At 32.7% G+C, this 25,977-nt stretch overlaps 2 protein-coding genes across 4 annotated transcripts in view; one reads left to right on the forward strand and one right to left on the reverse strand.

Moving 5' to 3' along the window:
* LOC111704743 (uncharacterized) overlaps positions 1-25,977 on the forward strand; it is a 53,328-nt gene that overhangs the window by 22,987 nt on the left and 4,364 nt on the right. Inside the window, exons 5-25 of the mRNA XM_023477076.1 lie at positions 6,347-6,793; positions 9,398-9,466; positions 10,128-10,230; positions 10,587-10,644; positions 11,598-11,669; positions 12,055-12,106; positions 12,289-12,336; positions 12,379-12,477; positions 12,733-12,814; positions 13,182-13,247; positions 14,137-14,272; positions 14,938-15,049; positions 15,422-16,208; positions 16,474-16,551; positions 16,774-16,853; positions 18,250-18,345; positions 19,444-19,569; positions 21,284-21,385; positions 22,454-22,542; positions 24,819-24,893; positions 25,039-25,121. Of these exons, the coding sequence (XP_023332844.1) occupies positions 6,347-6,793; positions 9,398-9,466; positions 10,128-10,230; positions 10,587-10,644; positions 11,598-11,669; positions 12,055-12,106; positions 12,289-12,336; positions 12,379-12,477; positions 12,733-12,814; positions 13,182-13,247; positions 14,137-14,272; positions 14,938-15,049; positions 15,422-16,208; positions 16,474-16,551; positions 16,774-16,853; positions 18,250-18,345; positions 19,444-19,569; positions 21,284-21,385; positions 22,454-22,542; positions 24,819-24,893; positions 25,039-25,121 (2,860 nt within the window). The remainder of the gene's footprint in view (positions 1-6,346; positions 6,794-9,397; positions 9,467-10,127; positions 10,231-10,586; positions 10,645-11,597; positions 11,670-12,054; positions 12,107-12,288; positions 12,337-12,378; positions 12,478-12,732; positions 12,815-13,181; positions 13,248-14,136; positions 14,273-14,937; positions 15,050-15,421; positions 16,209-16,473; positions 16,552-16,773; positions 16,854-18,249; positions 18,346-19,443; positions 19,570-21,283; positions 21,386-22,453; positions 22,543-24,818; positions 24,894-25,038; positions 25,122-25,977) is intronic.
* LOC111704730 (uncharacterized) lies at positions 2,848-4,651 on the reverse strand. 3 transcript variants are annotated; one of them, XM_023477059.1, is made up of 3 exons: positions 3,957-4,651; positions 3,255-3,355; positions 2,848-3,143 (listed from the first exon to the last, which is right to left on the reverse strand). In XM_023477059.1, exons 1-3 carry the CDS (start codon positions 4,236-4,238, stop codon positions 2,999-3,001), a joined length of 528 nt encoding a protein of 175 aa, XP_023332827.1. In that variant the 5' UTR covers positions 4,239-4,651; the 3' UTR covers positions 2,848-2,998. The 3 variants fall into 3 exon arrangements, with proteins under 3 accessions (XP_023332827.1, XP_023332828.1, XP_023332826.1); XM_023477060.1 differs by having other exon boundaries at positions 2,848-3,177; XM_023477058.1 differs by having other exon boundaries at positions 2,848-3,355.

A 25,977-nucleotide genomic window follows, 5' to 3' on the forward strand; every position in this document is an offset into this window, starting at 1 on the left:
GTGTTCAGTTGGTGCTCCATACACTCTAACCTCATTGGATATACAGTTCAGGGTGTTCAGTTAGTGCTCTATACACTCTAGCCTAATTGGATATCCAGTTCAGGATGTTCAGTTAGTGCTCTATATACTCTAGCCTCATTGAATATCTAGTTCAGGATGTTCACTCTATACACTCTAACCTTATTGGATATCCAGTTCAGGGTGTTCAGTTAGTGCTCTATACACTCTAACCTCATTGGATATACAGTTCAGGGTGTTCAGTTAGTATTCTATACACTCTAGCCTAATTGGATATCCAATTTGGGGTGTTCCGTTAGTGCTCTATGCACCCTAGCCTCATTGGATATCTAGTTCAGGGTGTTCAGTTAGTATTCTATACACTCTAGCCTAATTGGATATCTAGTTCAGGGTGTTCACTTAGTATTCTATACAGGGTGTTCAGTTAGTATTCTATACACTCTAGCCTCATTGGATATCCAGTTCAGGATGTTCAGTTAGTGCTCTATACACTCTAACCTCATTGGATATCCAGTTTAGGGTGTTCAGTTAGTATTCTATACACTTTAACCTCATCGGATATCTATTTCAGGATGTTCATTTAGTGCCCTATACACTTTAGCCTTGTTGGATATTCAGTTCAGGGTGTTCAGTTAGTGCTCTATATACTCTAGCCTCATTGGATATCCAGTTCAGGATATTCAGTAAATGCTCTTGATGCTCTAATATCGTTAGATAGCACTTAATACGGATCTGCATACATTTATTGAATCCTTGTAAAAACTGAAAATTTAAATTACAAATGTTATAGTGTTGGTGGGTCCATTAGGTGTGCTGACTTATACTAAATATAAAAACTTAGACAATATAATTTTAACTAAAAATTGAAAAATAAATATTTGAATTTGAAGTAAAGTCATAAAAAGACATTTTTTCAATATGTGGCAATAAAATGAAAACATTTTAATCTAAAATTTGTTTTCCACATTTCTAGTTTCTGAACTTTTCAACATTTCTAACCTCTGTACTTTTCCACATTTTTTAACTTCTGTACTTTTCCACATTTCAAATTTCTGTACTTTCCACATTTCTAGTTTCTGTACTTTTCCACATTTCTAGTTTCTATACTTCTCCACATTTCTAGTTTCTGTACTTTTCCCCATTTCTAATTTCTGTACTTTTCCACATTTCAAGTTTCTGTACTTTTCCACATTTCTAGTTTCTGTACTTTTCCCCATTTCTAATTTCTGTACTTTTCCACATTTCAAGTTTCTGTACTTTTCCACATTTCTAGTTTCTGTACTTTTCCACATTTCTAGTTTCTGTACTTTTCCACATTTCTAGTTTCTGTACTTTTCCACATTTATAGTTTCTGTACTTTTCCACATTTCTAGTTTTTGTACTTTTCCACATTTTAAGTTTCTGCACTTTTCCACATTTCTGAATGTTTTCCATAATTTCTTAATTAAACCGACCTAATTAAACTCTCATGAATTGGAACTAGTTTTGAGCAGTATATTTATTATTATTATTATTATTATCTTCTCTATATGATAAATCTCTTTGTTCATATATATATATTTGTAAGATTGTATTCTGTTGGAGTTGGTTTTTATCAAGCATGCTTGTCATCCTAGGTGAAAATATAAGGTAAAAAATTAACCAATAACTATCGTTTTAAAAACCCCAAAACGATTGTTTTGTGCTTATATTTTCATCTAGGGTAACAAATTTGCATGTTTGTTAAAATCAAACTTCTACAGAATAAAGTTTTAAAATGTTGAAACCTTCTCATATTGTCGCAAAACCTTATAAAAGTCTAAAAACATTATAGTTTCTGTAAAGTTTTTTTTTAAATCGAACCTTTTTTTCAAATTTTTTTTTTAATTGTAATTTTTTTCACGGTGCGGTCCGGCTAGTTATTATTAATATACATTCAAAGGTTTGTGGTGTCCGAACTTGAATTTATTCTCTAAAGGTTGTTTCTGTGCACATTTCAAAATGTTGACTTTAAAAGTAGATATCAGACTGAACAATTTTTCAAATAATTTTAAACTAAAGAATTCTCATTTTGCTTCGTTTAGAGATTTTTTTGATGCCACTTAAAGCCAAAAAGCCTTAAACGTTTCGAAAAGGATCAAATATGATTCTTTACAATAAATTCATTGGTTCAATGTATTAGTTGAAGATATATTATCTCATATGTTGGATTTTATTTTTATTTTCTATTTCTTTGAATTAACATCAAATCCAACTGAAGTTGTTTATATACGACAATATTCTCTTTTAGAAATTGAACACTTGTCTCGAATTCTGATTTTATAATCTAAATATATTTGCAGTCTTTATATCAAACTTGGACTATTAGATCAAATAGTAGCAGAATTATTAGTTTGAAATATTGAATGTCTACCACATTAGGTTTCTAAGATATAAAGAGTAGAAAATTAGAAGCACTCAGCTCCTTGAAAAAGTTTTCTTGCATATTGAAATGTTCAATGTAAGGAATAAAAATTTTACCTTTTTGCTGTAAAAATTTAAATTTACAAGATTTGTCCAATTTTCAATTTTTTGTCTTCTTATCGTTTTTCAAGACATTTTTTCCGCTACAAGGGACTTAAAATTAGCTCAATGTAATCAAAGCAGTTGGGCCAGTAAATAATGAAAAATTGCAAAATGGTAAAAACTAGGTAGATTTTTACCAGAAAAAAATGTTTGAAATGATAAAAATAAGAAATCTCTCTTTTTTTGCCTTTTTTAAAGCACATTTATTAAAATTAAGTTTGATGTAAAAAGTGAGTCAACGGAACTAAAAACTAGAAATTATCCCATTTTCGGTTTAAATTATAATTGAAAAACATGAAAGTATATTTAATTCAAAAAATATTGTATATCATTGCATATTGTTAAACACGTTACATAAAGAAAACAGAAACAAAATGTCAATAATCAAGTACATAAATATATCTTTAACATAAATATGGTCAGCTAGCACAGTTCTTTATTCAATAATCATTTCTTCCACATCGTCAAGATGGCGACCATATCGAAACTGGGAATGTTGTTTAATGTTTTCGCTCAATCTCTTAGATTCAAACATGGCTTTCTTCGATCTGGCTCCATCTGGCAGGCTGGTCCCCGGGCCCCTAAGATTGATGACACCCTCCTCGTTCCCTAGTTCTGATGTATTACTAGTAATGTTAGGACTACTTATCATTTCAATCGGAACTTCAGATATGGTGTTATCAATCTTATACCTGGTGATCCAGGCATAGAACATTTTGAAAGGGTTTTTAACATAGACAACTGGACCTTTCCGAACATCCATTCCTCCTGGCCCTGGCAGGTCAAGATTGCCCTAGATCATTAAAAAGTTATAAAAATAAAATTTTTTGATTCTAAAGAAACTGGTCAATCCTTATATCTTTGATCCTGAAGTTGTAAACCTTTAACATTTTAAATTTTAATTATTTAATCGAACAGAATTCATAGTTTGAATTCCCAAAGGTTTACGATATTGGGTAGTAAAGATATGGGAATTGGAAAATTTTGGTTTGTTACAAAAACCTTTTTTTAAATGTCTTATCAATAGAGATGGAAAATGGGTATTTTGTTTAATAATAAAAAATTCTAAAGTCATACAATGTATAGTTTTTTAATCAAGGTAGACTGTTTTTGACTTTCAAAGTGTGATACAGCCTAACCATAGCGCTAATGTTCGTTAAATTCAAATGTGGCATTAGAACCTATTCTTTGGGAAAACAGCGCAGTGATTATTCTACAAAGGATCTGGAGTTTTACCACAAACTCGGATTTTTTAATCCTCGTATCTTTGTTGTAGAAATTGAAAACTGTGAATTCTGTTAGATCAAAGAGCAAGTTTGTTAAATCAGAGTTTGTGGCAAAAACTACGTTCCTTCATTTTCTAAAGAATTTATTAAAAAATAGATATTGAGTACCTTGAGAACCCAGGAGAAGAAATGTAGATAGATCATGATTATTAGAATAAAAACAAGAATTGCAATAATCAAATATAGTGTATAGAACTGGCCATAGTGGACTGCTGCTTCAGAGTTATGTAAAACATTGTAACTAGTATTAGAGGGTAGGGTCTTTGACAGGTCACTCTGATCCGTATTAATCTTGGATATCAAACTGGTCAGAGATCTGCCCACATTTTCAGCTGTATTGTTCATATTTTCTGTAGTATTCATCTCCATATTAGAGCTCTGAGGTGGCATGCATTCTCACTTTATCAGACGGAAAGTACAATTCCCATTGACGTTCAAAGAAGAAGAAGCAGAAAATTAAGTATATGATTGTTACAATAAGAACTAGGCAAAAGAATCCAATCATAGAACCAAGAAACAATTTAAGCATGTCATAGTCAATGCATTTAAATACAAAATCTGTAAAGGAAACGGAGACTTGACCAATTCTAGCAACTCTCTCTTCTTCGGTCTCTTGTTTTGGTTCTTCCTCCTCCGAATCAGAATTCTTCTCAGAGTGTTTACTAACTCTCTCCCGACCTTTTACTGCATCATCTGTGTTTATTTTAACCTTGTTCCTCTGCTTCAGCTCTGTTTTATCAGATTCTACAGTTCCCATGATGGACAAGTAACTAAATGTTAGAGGGGAGGCCGGGGTAGAAGGAGTGGCCTCTCAGTAGGGATATTTTGTCCTTTTATTGAAATATGTCAGACAATATGGCTTCTTTGTTTTAATCTACTTTAGGAGGCTGGGAAGCAGTTCGATCACTATAAAGTAATTTTTTAAAAATATATATCGTTGATTTTACAGATCAGATGCAACCATTGATAATTATCTAAATATTTAGTTTACTCAAGAAAATATCTAAATACTAGAATAAATGAAGTATTCGTTTAGTGCATAGTTGATGCAAGACCCAATTATGCTAAGTTAAAAATGAAATAAATATGCCTGGGACTTTTTTCTGCTCAGTAAGTTTAAATATCTACTGTGGAAACAAGTAAAATTGTTTATAATGGAGGCACAAATCTAAATTCTTCGAGTTTTCTACTTTTACCCTATTCCAGCTGGGGGGGAGGGGGTCAATTTAAACCCCCCTTGTAGTTATTTTTACATAACTCAAAAAGTCCTCAGGTACACTGCCTGAATGACTACTTTTTCTTGCAACAATCTAAATCTTTGTTTTGACCGACTTTCACTTGTCAGATTTTAATCATTTTTAGCTCTTTGGAAAACCTATGACTTAAGAAAACGAAATACGTAAGTTTTGCAAAGATATTTTTGCAAATTATTTGCATACAACCCGTCAAAAAAAATGTGTACATTTTTAGTTTTTCTTAATTACACGTCAGGTTATTTAAAATTTTGCAAATATTTTTACATATTTGAAATGGCATAAAATTTTATTATTTTTTGGATATTTTTTTGCAAACATTTTTACTATATAACTTGATTTACAGGGTGGGGGGGGGGGGGCAAATTAACCCCCAGCTTATCCTGGTTTTCAAGTACCCCAGCAGGGATAAGGTTAATTTGACTCTGATTGTTCCATGTTTTTACAATTTTTCATCAAATTCGAATTCTGAAGAATTTAGAGTGTAGTATAGTTTTTATATGGAAGATTATAGATCTACACAAGGGTTACCAAATGTCATAAACTAAAGTTTATAATCATTAATAAGTAAAATCAACTTTTCTAGTGTTTGTCAACTATTTGGTACGTTGTTAACTGCGTACAATAAAACTAAAAGTGTATCCAATAACAATATAGGTGATCAATGCTTTAGATCCATTTTTTCAAAACTGCAGTTTTTATAAAACTAAACATTATTGCAAAAAAGACTACAAAAAGCTGGTATTTTAAATCAATGGAACTAACGTGAATCAGAGCCATAGTTTACATCGATTGGAGAGGTATTTATTCAAGTCACTCTGATTTGAATTCTTTCCGTTGATAAAAAAAATACCTTTAAAGCTTTGATTACTATCATTTTTGGGCATCCTGTTTGAAATCAATTTATAAAAGGTTTTTAGCTTCTCAAAAAATCTATGAAGTTTAGCATTTATCAAAGTTTAATGTTGTCAAAGTTGGCATATATCAGATTGTGCAAAATGTTGAAAACATATAAGTTTAATCAGTTAACCAGCAATGGGGTTTGCGTTGTTAAGGCTGATTTTTTAGCTCAAAATCAACTTTTTGCCCATCCTTTTAAAGCAAACTTGTTTTTAAAAAGATTTTGAAATTCTATCTAAAAGCTAACATATCTTGAATGTTTATTAAAATGATCGAACAGGATGCCCGAACCTCTTCTGATCAGAAAACTAAAAAAATGATGAATAAATACAAATATTTTGTCAGAGTAAGGAAGATGACAAATTCTATATTCAACCCAAGTCCGAGACTCCTCAGATGGACCCGGAGAGTCTCTTGAAGGCTGAGGACCGGAGAACGGTGGAAAAGGCTCCAGAAACTTCTGAGGTACAAATATTTCCCTCCTTTAAACTTCAAGATCGTATCCAAAGGTTTGAACCTGGTTCAAAGGTAGCTGAAGAAGAGCATTACAAGAAGCCAGATATGAGATTAAAGCACGCCATGAAACAAGGGCAACCACTAGTCCCTACAGCTGATCTGGACAAGAGACCAAACTATGTAAATAGCGCTAAGAGAGCTCTGATGAGTTCTGCTCGAGGACTACGAAACATCCAAGGAACACTGGCTAGTCTATCAAGCCTGTATGTCAATGATATGTTTGATGATGAGGCCCCGTGTCAGGTTGATGGATGTCCCCTCAATCCTAAAACTAGAGTAAGGCGTAGTGTAGCGTAGAAGTAAATTAACCGCACCTATAGCAATTGATGGCTCTGTATACCAAGAATGATTAACGTAAGGCAACATAAATTCCATAAGAAGGGGATCGCTCATATGGCGTACCGTCCCGCTATGCTTGACATAGTCTGTATTTGTACTGAAGAGCTTGCTCTAAAGTGGGCCCGGTACTTGCAATAAACCCGAGTTTGCAGCGGGACATTTCTTTTGTGGGTATTTTATAACTAGAATATTTAGTGTCTGTGCAATTCATTGATATTGTCTCATGTTATATTCAAATCAGTGGACAGTCCTTTTTTATTCGATATTCTGTATGGTAATCGTACCCAGTCAGGGGCTGAAAGGAGCTTTGATCAGGGGTTGAATGAAGATATAGAAAGGTATAGTTATTTAGGATCCTCCAATCAAAAGTTCCCATAGCGGATATCAAGATCAAGCAATTGGGTTTATTGATTACAAGCAGTAAGAATTGCGGTATTTCGTCATGTAATTTTTATTACTATACTTGTTAGTATTTAAATTATCATGTTCAGAGGGGAACACTGTATAGTTTACCAAAACATTTTTCTAATTTATAATCCTTACCTTAATCATTCTTTATCCAATAGTTAGATTGATTTAGCAAATAAACTAACTTCCAAACTGTATTAGTTAGGTTGATTTAGCAAATAGACTAACTTCCAAACTGTATTAGTTAGGTTGATTTAGCAAATAGACTAACTTTCAATTTACAAACTCAATAAGTTAGGTTGATTTAGCATATAGACTTACTTACAAACTCCATTAGTCAGGTTGATTTGGCATATAGACTTACTTACAAACTGTATTATTCAGGTTGATTATAGCATATAGACTTACTTACAAACTGTGTTATTCAGGTTGATTTAGCATATAGACTTACTTACAAACTGTATTATTCAGGTTGATTTAGCATATAGACTTACTTACAAACTCCATTAGTCAGGTTGATATAGCACTTACAAACTCCATTAGTCAGGTTGATATAGCATATAGACTTACTTACAAACTCCATTAGTCAGGTTGATATAACATATACACTTACTTACAAACTCCATTAGTCAGGTTGATTTAGCATATCTTGACTAACTTTCAAACTACGTTGAATTATAACTCTTTGTAGTTCTGAGCTTGGAACTCTTGTATTATGAATATCGATATCAATGCTTGATCTCTATCTTTTGTTAATCTGCAGATTAATTTAATCTTTATTCGATATCCCACATGGTAATCGTACCCAGTCAGGGGCTGAAGGGAGCTTTGATCAGGGAATGAGAGGCCTTGCTCTGCTTGTAACCTTTAAAATAAAATTGGTATTTCTTTAAACTCCATTTAGTTGGAAATAATCCATGAGTCAATAATGAGATATTGTAATTTTATCATCATGGGTTATATTCACTTTTATAGAAAACATTACCCCCCCCCCTCTCCTTGATTTGCATGAAGTAGTGTTAATCAAGCATGTTTTACTCACTGACCTATTTAACCTATTAACATGATATAGTTTAAAGGGTTAGTATCCATTTTAATCATTTAAAGGAAGTGTTTGAAAAACTTAAATTAACTATCACCCTCTCGTTTTATGCCTATAAATTTAAATTTGATTTCGTGTCAACAGTTTTAAACTTAACATAATGTTTATTTATGTCCTGTAATAGCATGAATAAAATTATACAGACCAAATTATTAATATTCCACTGACTATGGACAAGCTGAAGCCATACTTTTTATTGAGGGTTCTCAGGATTAAGCTTAGCCTGAGAAGTTTAAATATATCCCTGACTATAGATAATGTAATCGAACCCAGCTAAAATTAAGATTATGTTATACATTTGTAAAGTTAAATGCTTAAAAACGGATTAAAACGTAACCCAACGCAACAGCATTTAACAAAGATTTGTGCCACTATTTTATTTGTACTTGCATTGGTAAATAGTAATTTTTTTAAAAATAATTTTTCCTTAAGGATTCGTTAGCTCAGATTCATTCGATATTAATTTCCATTTGAATCTATGTTTAATGTAAGATTTACAGTTGGAACTAGAAAAAAGTGAAATTCTCGTCGTCTTCTTCTCTCTTAATTATATGTCATGTCAATAGAGATTTTAAAATTTCAACTGAACTATTTCTAAAACAAGTTCCCCGAACAATTTTAGAAATACTATGCTTTTAGGGTGCTACGCTTCCCCTTTTCCTATTAAAAATGTTAACTTTTAAGTTTAACGAGTTCTCTGAAATTGGCACTTTTCTTGGCGTAATCGAATTGACACAACAAATTTGGGCCCAATCGGTTCAACCGTTTTGACGTTTGTTGGATTCAAACAAACAAGCAAATTATAGTTTTAGAAATACATCAGTTGCAAAATTGCGTTATTTCTTAAATCTAAGAAAAAACGAAGACGATATTTATCCCACAGTTTTCTGATTCTCACTGTACACTGACAATTAACATGCTGCATGCCTAGCTGCGTAGTTATTTACCTGTCATGCACATGCACCTCCAGGCCCCAGGGGCACTTGACCTTCTTGTTTATCATAATCTTGCTAATTCATTTTCTTATTTAGTATATTTCACCGAAAGGGGATGAACCTCTTTTCAGTCGATCTTCGTCCTCATCCAACTCATCCTTAGAGGTTAGATTCATTCTCATCCTTAGAGGTTAGATTCATTCTCATCCTTAGAGGTTAGATTCATTCTCATCCTTAGAGATTAGATTCATTCTCATCCTTAGAGGTTAGATTCATTCTCATCCTTAGAGGTTAGATTCATTCTCATCCTTAGAGGTTAGATTCATTCTCATCCTTAGAGGTTAGATTCATTCTTATCCTTACAGGTTAGATTCATTCATTCTCATCCTTAAAGGTTATATTCAATCTCATCCTTAGAGGTTAGATTAATTCATTCTCATCCTTAGAGGTTAGATTCATTCATTCTCATCCTTAGAGGTTAGATTCATTCATTCTCATTCTTAGAGGTTAGATTTATTCATTCTCATCCTTAGAGGTTAGATTCATTCATTCTAATCCTTGGAGGTTAAATTCTAACATTTTCATCCATGCAACTCATCCAATTGAAGGTTACTTTTATTTCTATTCGATGTTTCTGTAAAATAAACTTACCGCTAATATAATAAGCGAGAAACCACGTGTTTACTGAAGGAAGCAAGTTGACACGGATGGAACGATATTCACCACTTTACAGAAACATCTGATCCAAATAAAAATAGCAATAATTCATTCATAGTTTTACTATTTTTCATCCTTTTTTTAAATTTTACAAACAATCCCTTTTTAGGTTCGAAAGACGAGTTCCCTGGCTACCCGGAAGTGGTGTATCTGTATCAGTGCTGCTATCCTCCTAGTTGGAATATTTGCTTCCGCTGGAATATATTTCGGATGTAAGAAAAGATAAGAAAAAGATTCTGAAAAATACTTGATATTTTGCAACAGAGCCAAAATCATTTGTTGGTTAGAAGGAGGATATCTGAATTAATTTCCTCTTAGTTCATGAAAAATTAGATAACTACCTTTCCATGAGTATTAAATTTAAAAAAATGTAAAAGTATTAAATTCTTACATTTTCCTCTTTTTTCGCTGCTGCTTAAATCCCTTAAGTTTTAGAGAGAAACAAAAATCATTAATTTTGAACAGTTTTGCTAAGTCGAAATTCAAAGGGTTCCATTGCGAATGGTTAATTTAAAATGGAGGGGCACTTGAAAATCCTTTGACAGTCCCTTTAATTGAAAATGTTAAGATACATATCTGAAGACGCATGAGCCCATTACTGAGAGAGTATACAGGGGCAAATTCAGGTATTCTTTAATTCAAGAAAAAAAAATTTAAACATTTGGGAAAAAAGAAAATTTAAGGAATTGGCTGAGGCTTTAAGAGTCTTCTTATAAATCGGATAAGCGTAAATAGTAAAACTTTCAAAATCATATGTTCTGAAAAAAAAACTTTTATATTACAATATTACAATCTGAAAAAAAATTACAATCTTTGGCAGAAGCCTGAACGATTCTTCAAAACTGTTCTTGCTTCTTTCAGTATTGTTCTGTATCGTTCAGTATCGTAAACTATCGTTCAGTATCGTTCAGTATCGTTCAGTATCGTTCAGTATCGTTCAGTATCGTTAAATTTTGTTCAGTTTCGTTTAGTATCATTCATTATCGTTCAGTATCGTTCAGTATCGTATATTATCGTTAAGTTTCGTTAAGCATCGTTAAGTTTTGTTCAGTTTCGTTTAGTATCATTCATTATCGTTCAGTATCATTCAGTATCGTTCATTATAGTTAAGTTTCGTTCAGTATCGTTCAGTATCGTTCAGTGTCGTTAAGTATCGTTAAGTATCGTTCAGTATTTTTCAGTATCGTTCAATATCGTTCAGTATCGTTCAGTATCGTTGAGTATTATACTCAGAGATAACATTATACACAATGAAATAAAATTAATCTTCTTTATAGATTATACAATGTTAAATTATGTGAAACCTCTTGAATTATTGAGAAGCCCCTGAAATTCAAAACCATGAATGTTATGAAAGAACAAATATCGATTCCCACCGTTAGAAGAAATCATAACATTTTTCTCGAAATGTCGAACTTATCGTAGGCATCCCTAATAATTTTGAATAAAATTCTGTTTTTCGAAATTCTTTTGCAAGTCGGATTTTGTGATGCCAGGGCATTATGAAACCTCAAAGTAAAAAAGCTTAGAAAGGATTAAAAAATGAGCAAAAAAACGATTTCAATCTTTTTATTTGAAGGATGATGACAGACGAGGGTTGGGTTCCAGATCCAGGATCAGTTTTCCACACTCAGAAGGCTGAACAGTTCAGGTAGGGGGTTTTTTCAGCAACATTTTTTTTGCTGAACAGTTTAGGTCAGGAGTTTGAAGGGAGTGTTCGTTAACATTACAAGGGGTTTCACTAAATGTAAAGCCTAAAATCCGACCGTACCATAGTATGTGATATCAGAGAAAAACTCCTCAGTCTCTAACAACAGTTTAATGTTTTCAAGTATATTGAGATATTTCTAAACATGAACCTTTTGCGAACAATATCTAAAATCAAGAGATGGATACTTTTGAATGAGTGCTACAACTGGTTAAATCAATTTGTCGAAAAAGCTTGAAAAGATTTCCAATTGTTTCTTGAAGCCCTGTGAGTTTGTTTAAATATCTAAAAAAAATCTAAAAGATATATTATTAAACATTCTGTTTAGAGGGTACATACATCAACTGTTAAGTAACAGTGCCCTTGCAACGCAATATAAGGTGACCTTTATCATTTAATTATCAATCTTTTTATAATATCTATCTATCTATCTATCTATCTAACTATCTATTTATCTATCTATCTATCTATTATCTAACTATCTATCTATCTATCTATCTGTCTATCTATTTATCTATCTAACTATCTATCTATCTATCTATCTATTTATCTATCTATCTAGTATGCTGAAGTATTCCTGCTTGAATCTGACCCTGCTGGTCTGCTGGTCAACTTTATATCTATCTATCTATCTATTTATCTATCTATCTAGTATGCTGAAGTATTCCTGCTTGAATCTGACCCTGCTGGTCTGCTGGTCAACTTTAACCTTCACTTTCAGTCAGACGCAAAACAAAGGGTTTTTGCCAAGGTTTGCACTAATTAATTGTTTTATATAGAATGTATATTTCTACTTTTTACATAAAGGGATGAAAAACGAAGATCGTTATAAGCTTTTAGTTAGTTAGTTAGTTAGTTAGTTAGTTAGTTAGTTAGTTAGTTAGTTAGTTAGTTAGTTAGCTAGTTAGTTAGTTAGCTTTTATAGATGCTTAAACTCGCTCTGGTACTTGAACTGAACCGGAGTGTACAGTGCTGTATTTCAATATGTACACTGTACACTGTCTAGGAAGTACAAACTGTTCTTGAGTCTCAAATAAAGACTTCCGGTTTACTTCCTCAGCTTGATCTCACTTCTCTTGATATACAAGGTAAGTTGACAGTTATATCAGTAGAAAGCGGAACCAATGTCGTTTTTTTAAATAAAATTTATTTTTTGGAATTTGTACAGCTTCGAGAGTTTGCCCTATAAACATTAAAAAAAATTCTGCAGTTTTAACCGTAACAGATAACAAAATTTGTAGCTATACTAATTGAAATCTTAAGTTTTTAGATGATATATTTATATAATTTTCATATATATAGTATTTTCAACTTCTTCAGTTTAAATATACATTTTAGATGTTTAAGTATATATTTCTTCCAAGACAAAATGTTTCATGGGTCTAACCCAATCATCAGATTTCATTATTCTATATATGTTGTACAATTATAATATTTAAACCTTTTATTTTGTAGAACGCGAGTACAGTGACAAGAAAATATACACGTTTAAGACAATCCCGAAACCTAAACTGGTTTTAGGTAAATACTAACATGTTTACTACTAAACAAGTGAGTACTTTCCACAAACTTAAATTTTCTAATATTCATTATAGTTTAAATTATCAAAGGTCTAATACTACCTTAGGTTGCAAATAAATAAAAAGAAGAAAAGTTTGCGGAGAGTAATCCACTTGTCTGATCACGGGCAGCCGTAGTAAATTTGAATTTCCAAGCCGGGTCAACCTTTCCGGTCCCAGTTTGTATTGTACCTAGCTCTATTTACAGGATTAGCCGGTGCAACAAGGTTGACGCGGTCAGACTTTATGCTTCAAATAGGCTGAATTTAATTTTACTAAAGGGGCAGATTTGTCAGATTTGTTCAGTTAAAATGTTCTCAATTAAAATTCTACTTATAGTAACCCTAAAAACATGGTAAACAGAAGGAGAAGGTCAAATTTACGAGACATTGTTGTACTTTAGCTGCTCCTTTATGAGACATTGTTGTACTTTAGCTGCTCCTTTATGAGACATTGTTGTACTTTAGCTGCTCCTTTAAGAGACATTGTTGTACTTTAGCTGCTCCTTTATGAGACATTGTTGTACTTTAGCTGCTCCTTTATGAGACGTTGTTGTACTTTAGCTGCTCCTTTAGTTTTGATTTTATGAAAAGATTGAGAATATCAATTTTCCAATTCACATTAGAAATTCAAAACATTATTCTTCTTCTCAATAGTTCTTCAATGAGAGAGTTATGATTGGAAACATAAAAGACTTTAATGTTACGTGAAATTTACTTAAGTTTAACGTGTTCTGGTCGTAATATGAAACAACCCAAAGTATTTAGAAATTCCGAACAGAATGTTCGGAATATAAAATACATTGTGAGATATCTCTAACGTTTTTTTGTTGATTTTTTTTATAATTTCAGATCTTATTGGTAAACGTGAATGCTCTGTACTGCAGCCAGGGTACTGCTCCCAGCTCCCGTACAATATTACTACTTTACCCAATATACTGGGACACACACATTCACACCAGGTTCAAGCAGCACTCTCATCTATCATGTAAGTTGACCTTCCCCGCTTCTTTTTTTAGATGTACAAGGTTGCGTGATTATTATATTATATCTATTTATTATAAGCCAACCTAATATTAGGCAGCGGCAATTCTCCGTTACTCGCGAATGCCGCAATGAATTTTAAGACAGAGAGAGCCAGTTCTAGGCGCGGCGCTCGGCCCCCTAGCCTGTCCTAGCCGCAGCACTTGGCCCCTAGTCTGTCCTAGCCGCAGCGCGTGGCCAAGAAAGTGTCCTAACCTAACCTAACTTTCAAATATATGCTAATCTCTCTCTTTCGTTGCGGCATTCGCAAGTAACACAGTTTGGCCGCTCCCCTTATATTACCTGGAATAGGGGAAGGAAGGGGATGGGAAAGGGATGGGAAGAGGATTGGACGTTTAACTTTCTTATACTATAATTAATCAATATAATTGAGTTAAAACTTAAGCAAAATATATTACTTTATGTTCTTATTTTAAAATTACAATTAAGATTATGTCGTTTACTATAAAAGGAGATGAACTGTTTGGTGTACTTTCTCATATTTTCGTCTTCAGTCTGTATGTGTACTGTACAGCTTGCTTTAGCTGCTTAAAAGTTGGTCCGGGACTTCAAATAAACCAGACTTTTAAGGGATATTGACCTAACCAAGCTGTAAGATTATGTTTTCAGGAGTATAGTAGAGTCTAGCTGTTACCCCCTGAGCTATGAGCTCATGTGTCAATTTGTCCAACCGGTTTGCTACAAAGAGAGAATCGTGCCGCCCTGCCAGGCCTTCTGTCAGGTATGTAAACTAAAACCGGTTCATTTTTTAAAATTTGGGAGAACTTGTCGATCAAGAACACCTGGCCCTTGTTAAACATACCCTTCCTTCAAAGGTCCGCAGAGTTAGCTGATCTTAATTCTCAGTCTGCCATGATAAAATGTAGTTTAATATCCCTGCCATTATTTAGTTAAGTTTTAACAGTGTAGACCAATTACCCTCGGCTGACATTTTACATTTCTTCAAACAACTGCAGCATAATAATTTGTATAAGCAAGAACAAGTAGCTCCAGACTATTCTTCTATTATAAAAAACATTTTTTCTTTTTCTTTTTCTGGACACGTCAATTAATTGTCCCTTATTTGCATGCTGATTATAACTGCCTAATGCAGGAGTTTGTTGAAAGCTGTGATCATATTCTTCCTGGAGATATCCTTGAATCATTAAACTGTAATCTTCTACTGCAGGAGTTTGTTGAAAGCTGTGATCATGTTCTTCCTGGAGATATCCTTGACTCATTAAACTGTAATCTTCTACTGCAAGAGTTTGTTGAAAGCTGTGATCATATTCTTCTTGGAGATATCCTTGACTCTTTAAACTGTAATCTTCTACTGCAGGAGTTTGTTGAAAGCTGTGATCATATTCTTCCTGGAGATATCCTTGACTCATTAAACTGTAATCTTCTACTGCAGGAGTTTTTTGAAAGCTGTGATCATGTTCTTCCTGGAGATATCCTTGAATCATTAAACTGTAATCTTCTACTGCAGGAGTTTTTTGAAAGCTGTGATCATGTTCTTCCTGGAGATATCCTTGGCTTATTAAGCTGTAATCTTCTACTGCAGGAGTTTGTTGAAAGCTGTGATCATATTCTTCCTGGAGGTATCCTTGAATCATTAAACTGTAATCTTCTACTGCAGGAGTTTGTTGAAAGCTGTGATCATGTTCTTCCTGGAGATATCCTTGACTCATTAAACTGTAATCTTCTACTGCAAGAGTTTGTTGAAAGCTGTGATCATATTCTTCTTGGAGATATCCTTGACTCTTTAAACTGTAATCTTCTACTGCAGGAGTTTGTTGAGAGCTGTGATCATATTCTTCCTGGAGATATCCTTGACTCATTAAACTGTAATCTTCTTCCAACAGAAGCTGATGGACCTGGAGCATGTATATCCAAACCAGGTTCAAGTACAATTCAACAGGGGTTTCTAACAAATATGTCAAATGCAAAAAATTACAATTGCAATGAAAGCTTTTGGCATGTGTATTTTGCATATATGATATAAACGTGCTTTTTTAGTATTCATTGAGCTTTTTGGTAACAACTTTTTCATTCGCTTGATGAAGTTTTAATTCAAATAATTGAACATGACTTAGTTATAAGGTATAAAGTTTAAGTTTTATTTTGATGTAAATAAACTGTTGTATCTTTAGTTTCTACCCCTAGGTTGTGTGAATAATCTCCGATCATCTGGAAGAAGTGATCGAGTGTGTGATGGTGTGGTGGACTGTCCAGATTTTTCAGGTAATATTATCATCATTAATAATAATAATAATAATAATAATAATAATAATAATAATAATAATAATAATAATAATAATAATAGTAACAATAATAATAATAATAATCATAATCATAAGAATAGTAATAATGATAATATTGATAGTATAAATGTATATTTATTTATTTTAGATATATTTGCTTAAAGTTAAAGCTACACAAATTACATTCTATACTTATATTTAGTATCCTTGGCGCCTCGCATTTCTGCTGGAAGCTATATTCATCATTATCATAACAATGGTTATGTACTCTACCAGCAAGAGGAACATTATCAATACATAGACTTTGCTTGTCTGTCTGTTTGTCTGTGTGTATCCAATTAAAGGTCAAAATTTCTGTACCGTCGGGCCCAAATTTTGTGAGGAGCCTCGCATGACCCCTGGGAAGGTTTATTGATGCGATTAGAATTACAAAAAGCTTTTGATTTTTGTGAAATTTAAAAATGCGCCGAAAAATATTTGTAAATCCGCTTTTTTGTTATTGTTTTATACTGTACATTGAGAAGATGTTCGCAGAATCAGATAGAGCCACGATTAAAAATTATCCCTACACTCTTAATAAAAAAATCTAAATTAATCTTTAAAAGTCGCCTAATCGGGTGAAAAAGTTGGATGGCAACCGATTAGGCGACAAAAACTCGGTTTAAATAAATGGCTTATTATAAACAAAAAATCGCTTATTTTCAACAAAAAATTGCTTATATTGTAGAAGAAGTTGGTGGCTGCCAAATAAGCAACACAAAATCCCTTATTTTCTACGAAAAATCTCTTATTTTTAACACAAAAAAAGCTTATTTTGCAGCAGAAATTTACAGCTTACAGCATTACTTACTTCAACCTGATTTGTATGGAGCACAAAAGATTTAACTATTCTTTAAGAATTTATTTTTCTGTAAAATCAATTTAGTATGGTTAAGGATAAGCTCCCCAACCCCTTACTGGAAAAAAATCCCCTGATCCTGAGCTTCTCAATCGTTTAATCCATAATTTTTCAACATAATGTTGTTTAATGTTTAATTTAAAGATGTGCTCTTTTAATCTGAACTATTTAGCAAACTGTTTGCGTTTTTCTTGCGACAACTCAACAAGTACAGATTTTTGCACAGACGCCTTTTTGACTAAAGATATGACTTCAAATAGTTTAATAAACATGAGACACAGAAATTGTGCAGTTTAAACTGATCACTTCACTTAATAAGTGATTTAAAAAGTTACAAGTGATTATATTGGTTTTGTAAGAACATTTCAAATACACAATTATGTTTTGCATTAATGTCGTCTTACTATTACACAGTTTCTGGTTCTCAGAAAATTGAACTAAACTGGTTCAGAATATATACTGGATGAAACTGGTTCAGAATATATACTAGATGAAATTGGTTGAGAATTATATTAATACTAGCTTGAAACCCCAACGTTTCCCAGTTACTCCCGCAATTGGTCGATTTTACCGGGAAACTAAATTTTCGCTTTCAAAGTCGACCCACTCAACTTAGAATCTCATAACCAAGCTAAAATCATTCCCGTGGTTCTCCCAAATTCCCCAATCAAAATTTGAGCCCAAGCGGTCTAGGGGTTCCTGAGTTATGATCGGACAAACCTACAGAGATTACAACTTTATAAAGATTCCACGTGATATTGATATGTAATGGATCTACAGGGTAAGGCAGGGAAGGTTTGTGCTGAAAGCTTAAATGAAACTGATCCTCAGCAAGCAGAAACTATTCTCAGGAACCTTGGTAGCTCAATCTGTCAGGTAAATCAAGAACCTTGGTAGCTCAATCTGTCAGGTAAATCAGGAACCTTGGTAGCTCAATCTGTCAAATCAAGAACCTTGGCAGCTCAATCTGTCAGGTAAATCAGGACCTTGGCAGCTCAATCTGTCAGGTAAATCAAGAACCTTGGTAGCTCAATCTGTCAGGTAAATCAGGAACCTGGGCAGCTCAATCTGTCAGGTAAATCAGAAACCTTGGCAGCTTAATCTGTCAGGTAAATCAGGAACCTTGGCATTTTACTCCAGGTTTGATGCGAGTTCAAAATTTGGATAAACTCTTTATTTTTTACATCATCCGTCATCGCCCTTTACAAGATACCAGATCTGTATTATTCAATTCTTTCAGGTCATGCATGAAATGATTCAAAGCCTTAATTTTTAAGTTTTTATTTTTATAAAGTCTTATACAGTCATGAGAAGCTGTCTTCATTATATTGATATAGTCGTCTTCATTATATTGATATAGTCGTCTTCATTATAATGATATAGTCGTCTTTATTGTATTGATATAGTCGTCTTTATTGTATTGATATAGTCGTCTTCATTATATTTATATAGTCGTCTTCATTATATTGATATAGTCGTCTTTATTGTATTGACATAGTCGTCTTTATTGTATTGATATAGTCGTCTTCATTATATTGATATAGTCGTCTTCATTATATTGATATAGTCGTCTTTATTGTATTGATATAGTCGTCTTCATTATATTGATATAGTCGTCTTCATTATATTGATATAGTCGTCTTTATTGTATTGATATAGTCGTCTTCATTATATTGATATAGTCGTCTTCATTACATTGATATAGTCGTTCTCATTTTATTGATATAGTCGTCTTCATTATATTGATATAGTCGTCTTCATTATATTGATATAGTCGTCTTCATTACATTGATATAGTTAGTCGCCTTTATTGTATTGATTTCGTCTTTATTGTATTGATATAGTCGTCTTTATTGTATTGATATAGTCGCTTACCCCTGGCCATAAATACGCAATACATTTCTCTATAGTTCTATATTAATAGAAGTATTTGAATTATTATCATGAATTGTTTTTGAATCAATATTTGTCTAGGCTCTAGAATATGAATCTGTAGAAGGTATAGCTGTAGGACGGGATGAAGAGGTAGAAGATGTTCAGTACGTTGATATCTCCAGTCTTCAAACTCAAGGATTTAACACTGTACCTTGTCAGAGCAAGGTAACAATATTACAAAGCAAAGAAAATCCCAAAACGTTTTCTAAGTGTGTAATTAATGTGTTAAAAATGTATATAAAATGTGTACAAAATGTGTGCAAAATATTTTACAAAATAATGTGTTTAATATGTGTACTAAATGTGTACGAATGTGTACTAAATGTGTAAGAATGTGTACTTAATGTGTACGAATGTGTACTAAATGTGAACGAACTGAGTAAAACTTTTACAAAATGCGTAGAAAAAGTGTGTCTAAAGTGTACAAAATACAAACAAAATGTGCATAAAATGTCTAAATGAAAGGTTGGAAACGTAGACAAACATTACAAGGCTATCCTTGATAATTTTAAATTTTTAATTTTTCATGCAGGGTGTCCCGCTAAACATGTTAATTGAGATACTTAAGCAAAGTGTCCCGCTAAACATGTTAATTGAGATACTTAAGCAAAGTGTCCCGCTAAACATGTTAATTGAGATACTTAAGCAAAGTGTCCCGCTAAACATGTTAATTGAGATACTTAAGCAAATTCAATTTTGATCTTTGACAACTTTTTGATAACAAAGTGTGTATTAAAAAGCTCAAAAAGCCATATCTGAGATTTCTTGAAAAAATAAATTTTAATGAAATTCTTCATACGTCCCACCATAGATAAAAAACAAACATAGATAGCTTGTGTACGCAAAATCACCAAGAATTGTACAGTCCGCGAACTCATGCTTCTAGGGGTCAAAGTGTACTTCAATGATAAGCGGGGTGGTTTGGTGTTTTAATGGATTTCATAATTATTAAACCACTCAGGAGTGAATTTTATTTTGAGAATATCAAATTATTTCATTGAGCAATATATCATATTGACGAGAACTGAAGAAAGACATGAGAAGGACTAAACTAACTTAAATTTCTCTCTACAGAACTCATGTACACCACAAGTACTCAATGACATAAGAACAGCCAATGTTCACAACCGACCTAGTTAATCTATATAATGGGAATATCTTCAAAACATCTCTGTACATTTATATCTTTTAAGATGAAAAATGTCGTCTTATGCGCAATCTATCATCTATGCGTCCCACGAAACATAGTAAATTGTTTTAAATGTCGTCTTCCATGCACTGTATTAGATAGTAAAGGCTTTATGCAGTTTATTTCGTTTAAAAAATCTGTTGCTCAAATATATTTTACTTGGAAATGAATTTTACAATGACAATTTTTATTATTGTCTTTGGTATTTAACAATTAAACAAATTATTGAAGAAGACATTCTAAACTATTTACAGCTGTCATGTTTCGTGGGACACCCTGTATCTCTGGTTAATTTGAAAGTGCTTAAAAGGCAGACCACATTTTGGAAAACAATGGGAAATTAGGGTTTTTCTTCTGATTTTTGCCAGAAGTCTTAGTTTCTAAACTCCGGAATATTTGTTTTTTTTCTGATTATTGCTATAAGTCTTAGTTTCTAAACTCCGGAATATATTTTTTTTCTGATTATTGCTATAAGTCTTAGTTTCTAAACTCCGGAATATTTGTTTTTTTTTCTGATCATTGCTATAAGTCTTGTTTCTAAACTCCGGAATATTTGTTTTTTAAAACGAGATGACTTTTTATTACTTATGTTCAGTGAGACCCAATGATTTTCAAACTAAACACAAATTCATTTATTTATTTAATCATTTATTCTTAAAAATGTCACAATCATTTTTATTTTTGTCTCAGACGGTATTGCGGCTCGAATGCCGCAATCTTGAATGTGGAAGACGATCTCAAGATGGAAGAAATAATTCAGACCCAGTTGTTCATGGAGACTGGCCTTGGCAGGTCAACATCAGAAAATAATATTAAATAATATTNATCTTTGATTTGAACTATTAAATTATAATCAAAACTGTAGAGATTTGACTAATTTGAGAAATAAAAAAATATTTGAGAATATATCTCCACATAACATATAATACTAGATTTCAATTTTTCAAGTGTTTAAGAAAATCCACTGCTTTATTTCTACTTTCATCTAAAATCAGAACTGTTGTATTGTTGTATTGATCTCCATCTTATATTATACAAACCTATAACGGATATATTTGATCTCCATCTTATATTATACAAACCTATAACGGATATATTTGATTTCTCTTCGATATCAAGTGATGGTGTCAATTGTCATAGATTAATTAACAAAATCAGACAGAACACTAGATGTTGACTTTTCATGATTTAGGGGTTTATCGTTTTCAATAACTCGAGGAGGCAGAAGCCCAAAGGAGTTAGGCGCGTGTGGCGTTGAATTACAAGACAGAGAGAGAGCATTCTGCCTCAGGGTTATTGTGAACCAAAAAAAACACCTAAATCTTGAAAAGACGACATCTAGTGTCCTATCTGTTATTGTTAATCAATCTATAGGTGATGTATTGAATTGGCGGAAGCCTTTATTCTAAAGTTTAAAAGTTCCCTAATTGGATATTAAGATAAAGATACCAAGATTAACATAATCCACGTAAAACTCTCGACCTCTAATTGGATAATTAAATTTAACTGTAAACTAGACAGAAGGAGAAAGGTAAAATTTATGTGACATCACTGGTACGACTTTATGACCTCGTAGCTCCTCTAGTTTTGATTGTATGCACAAGAATATTTATTTGAATACATATTTATATTATAAATTCAAAACAGTTTAGTTATTCTCAATAGCTTTTCAATGAAAGGAGTTATTATTAAAAACAAAAAAATAATTCCATCTTCCGGTCAATTTACTTTAGTTAGGCGTGCTTTTATATTCTAGGTTGCCCTGCTACGTGAAATTTACTCTAGTTGGACGTGCTTGTATATTCTAGGTTGCCCTGCTACGTGAAATTTACTCTAGTTTGACGTGCTTGTATATTCTAGGTTGCCCTGCTACGTGAAGGGGTTCATGTATGTGATGGAACTCTAATAGAAAACCAATGGGTGATGTCAACGGCCTCTTGTTTCCAAGGGTGAATATGATAATAATTTTTTGCTACATGTTTTTTGAGTTTTAGAGGACATTACGCAAAAAATATTAGTTCTCTCAATCTACAAGCTCTATAGTAATAATAGCTAGCTAAAAATACTTTGGCGGCAGCTCACGGTTTCATTATGGATTTTGGAAGATTTTGAAAGATTTTAAAAAAGAAAGAAAACGGCAAGAAAGTTTGCACTTGCTTTTTATTTTCTAATTAAAACGCATCCGCCGACAAAAAAAGGTAAAAAAGAGAGAAAGCGATTTTTTTGGTCAAATTGTGCAAATTGTGATTGAAAGTCCCAGCTTGCTGGGATAAAGACCGTGCTACTAGGATAGGGTATGCAGACATTGGATATCGGCTTCCCTAGAGATCCAGGATTATTTAGAGGGTGTTCCAATAACATGGGAATTAAGTGACGAATTTGAAATCGTCTTTGTTTCTATGTGAAGAATTATCGTTGTAGAACCTATTATTTTCAACGTTCACTATAAAGTTACGTCTGGTGCTAGAGTATATTTTATGTAAACGATAAAAAGCTGTTCTGTTGATCTGCTAATCGAGGGGAGGAAGACCAATCACAAAAATTCTTAGTCCAAACCACATTCTCCTCATGTTCTCTTCCGAGCCACCTCGAAATCCTCGTCCTTTCAAAAATATTTTTTAAGTGTCCAATCCTTGGAGATAAGAACATTTTCAAAAAATCCGGCCACGTTAGGGAATAAATGAAATAAATGAAATTTTCTCTTACAAATTTTAAATTTGTGAAAAAATGTATATGCTCCCAAAACGATGTTCTACAAATAAGCATCTGTCTGCAGTAGTCCTTTTTCTCGTAGAATACCGCAAGTTATTATGAAATTCAATTAAAACTGTTTCTATTCTTACACTTTTTTGCCCACATTATCTTAATGATTTAATTACTGTTTGAATTCATAGGGTTGTGACGGATAAATTATAGCAAATAATTTAAATAATTTTAATTAAACATTATTTTCTCCTTTGAATATAATCGTGTGACAGGCAGAAGTGATCTTTCTTGGTACGAGAACAAAAATTTGCCTTAACTGTAAATATATCAGAAATCAATGATTTTTTTATATGGATTGATTTGAAATGGAAAAATTATAGACCATGTTCAAGTTAATACTTTAATATAATTTTTGAATTATGAAAGATAGCAATTTTGGAGGTAGGAGAGGTTTTAGTTTTAACCTAAATAAAGTTTGAAATATCATTCTCGTGGATTTGAAGATTCCAATGTTATAAAATCATTGCAAAACTTCAGTCTAATCATGATTTATGCCCTAACGTGGCCAGATTTTCAAAAAATATTCTCATCTTGAAATATTGGACACATAAAAAAATATTTTTGAAAGAACGAGGATTTCGAGTTGGATCGGATGAGAAAATGAGGAGAATGTGGCTCGGACTAGGAATTGTTGTGGTTTGCCTTCCTCCCCTCACTAAGCGTTGTTTAAGATGTTCTGTAACATTTCTACAAGATTAAAAGTTAAGTGGAACGATTAAATGTACTGTGTTTGTAAACAGGAATTTCTTATTTTAAGTATACAACAGAATGCAAACAAATTCTAAACTAGCGCTAGCGCACGAAAAATCTACGAATTACAGCTTCTTAGCAGGTATCACCATACCAAATCAAAAAAAAATTACAAAGACGATATCAAAATAGTCACTCAATTCCCATGTATACCGAATTACCCTGTAACCAATAACGAGATCACCATAACTGTTATGAAGCAATTAATGACCATTAGGCCTTGATATAATTAATCCAATGTATGGGGATCAGATAGGTTTAACTTGCTTGCGAACGTAAGTTCAGCAGAAAGCTTCAGTCAGCTAACTGTAAAACCTATTCATCATGTCCCGTTGAACATTAGAAGGATCTGTACCTGGAAGATGAAACTGGGGGACCTTATGATTTCCAATTACATAAGAAACCATGAAGTATTACCAAAAATGCAATATAATTTTTTTAAAATCCAATACTTAAAAAGCTAATATTCAAAATAGAGTTTTTTAACAATATAATGGACAATGCATTTATATTTTTGTTCATTGTCAATATTTACTTTTGACGCCAGAGAAACCTAGCGGTGAAACTTGGAACTGTAGTTTCAGGCTAAGTTTAGGTAAACATTGAGAAACACTAAAGATGTAACACTATGGAGAAGTTCTTCCCGAAACGGCGTAGTCAAAATACAAAAGATATAAAAAAAAATTATTTTAATTTTTCTATTTTTCAGGCAAAGCAAAGCTAAATGGCAGGCATCAGTTGGTTCAGTCAGGTTATCAAGCAGAGCACCCTGGGAGCAAAATAGGTAAGTAGATAATCAAACATTTCAGGGGAGAGGGTGAGGGGGAGAAGGAGGGAGAGTGGGAGGGGGAAGAGAATAGAAGAGGGGGGAATTAAGAAACAATATTTTCAATGGTATAAAATCTATAAAAAAATTAAATTACATTTAGACGAATAGTTGGAATGGTTAAAAGTCCTGTCGAAGGGAATGATATTGTAATTCTTAAACTAGAAGAACCAATAGTATTCTCAGGTTAGTTGATAATTCAAAACTTTTTTTATAAATAGATTATTCCACCATGTTTCTTTCCTTGGATAGAAGGAGTCGTTGTTGATTGTGTTCATTGTGTTCCTTGTTTTCATTGTGTTTATTGTGTTCATTGTGTTCATTGTGTTCATTGTCTTCATTGTGTTCATCGTGTTCATTGTGTTTATTGTGTTCATTGTGTTCATTGTGTTCATTGTGTTCCTTGTTTTCATTGTGTTTATTGTGTTCATTGTGTTTATTGTGTTCATTATGTTCATTGTGTTCATTGTGTTCATTGTGTTCATTATGTTCATTGTGTTCCTTGTTTTCATTGTGTTCATCGTGTTCATTCCTCTTGTTTGATTAATATCCTTTTAAAACACAAATTCCATATTCTCTCCCAAACTGTCTATAATGCTGCACCGCAGCCATGATGAACCCAAGTCAAAATGTAAAAGCTAACAAGCGTCACGCCGACGTAATTTTAGTTGACACTCAATTTCAAGAGTTGTATGTCAGATTCACAATGGTACCTTTTTAACCTTTGACTGAGCATGCAGCAATGAAAAAGTATCAATTTTAAGTAAAAAAACTCAAGGATATCTCATTCATCAGTCAAAGATTTAAAGGTACTGCTATAAATTTAAAAAATTATCAATTTGGAGGGTGGTGACTCGTGGGTCGCTTGATATTCTATATTCACTTAAAGATGTCGGAACTCAGGAGTCAGAACTTTTGTATTGTGAATCCTGGGATTAACTGTTGATCTCCATCTTCAGAAGATTTACAGATTAGTTTAATCCTCATTGATGTCCCGTGATAGTCATTCCCTGTATTGAGGGATCAAGCATTGGCCATAAAC

The sequence above is a fragment of the Eurytemora carolleeae genome, unplaced genomic scaffold (assembly GCF_000591075.1).
Source record: "Eurytemora carolleeae unplaced genomic scaffold, Eaff_2.0 scaffold259, whole genome shotgun sequence".
In the NCBI taxonomy this organism is placed as follows: Eukaryota; Metazoa; Arthropoda; class Copepoda; order Calanoida; family Temoridae; genus Eurytemora; species Eurytemora carolleeae.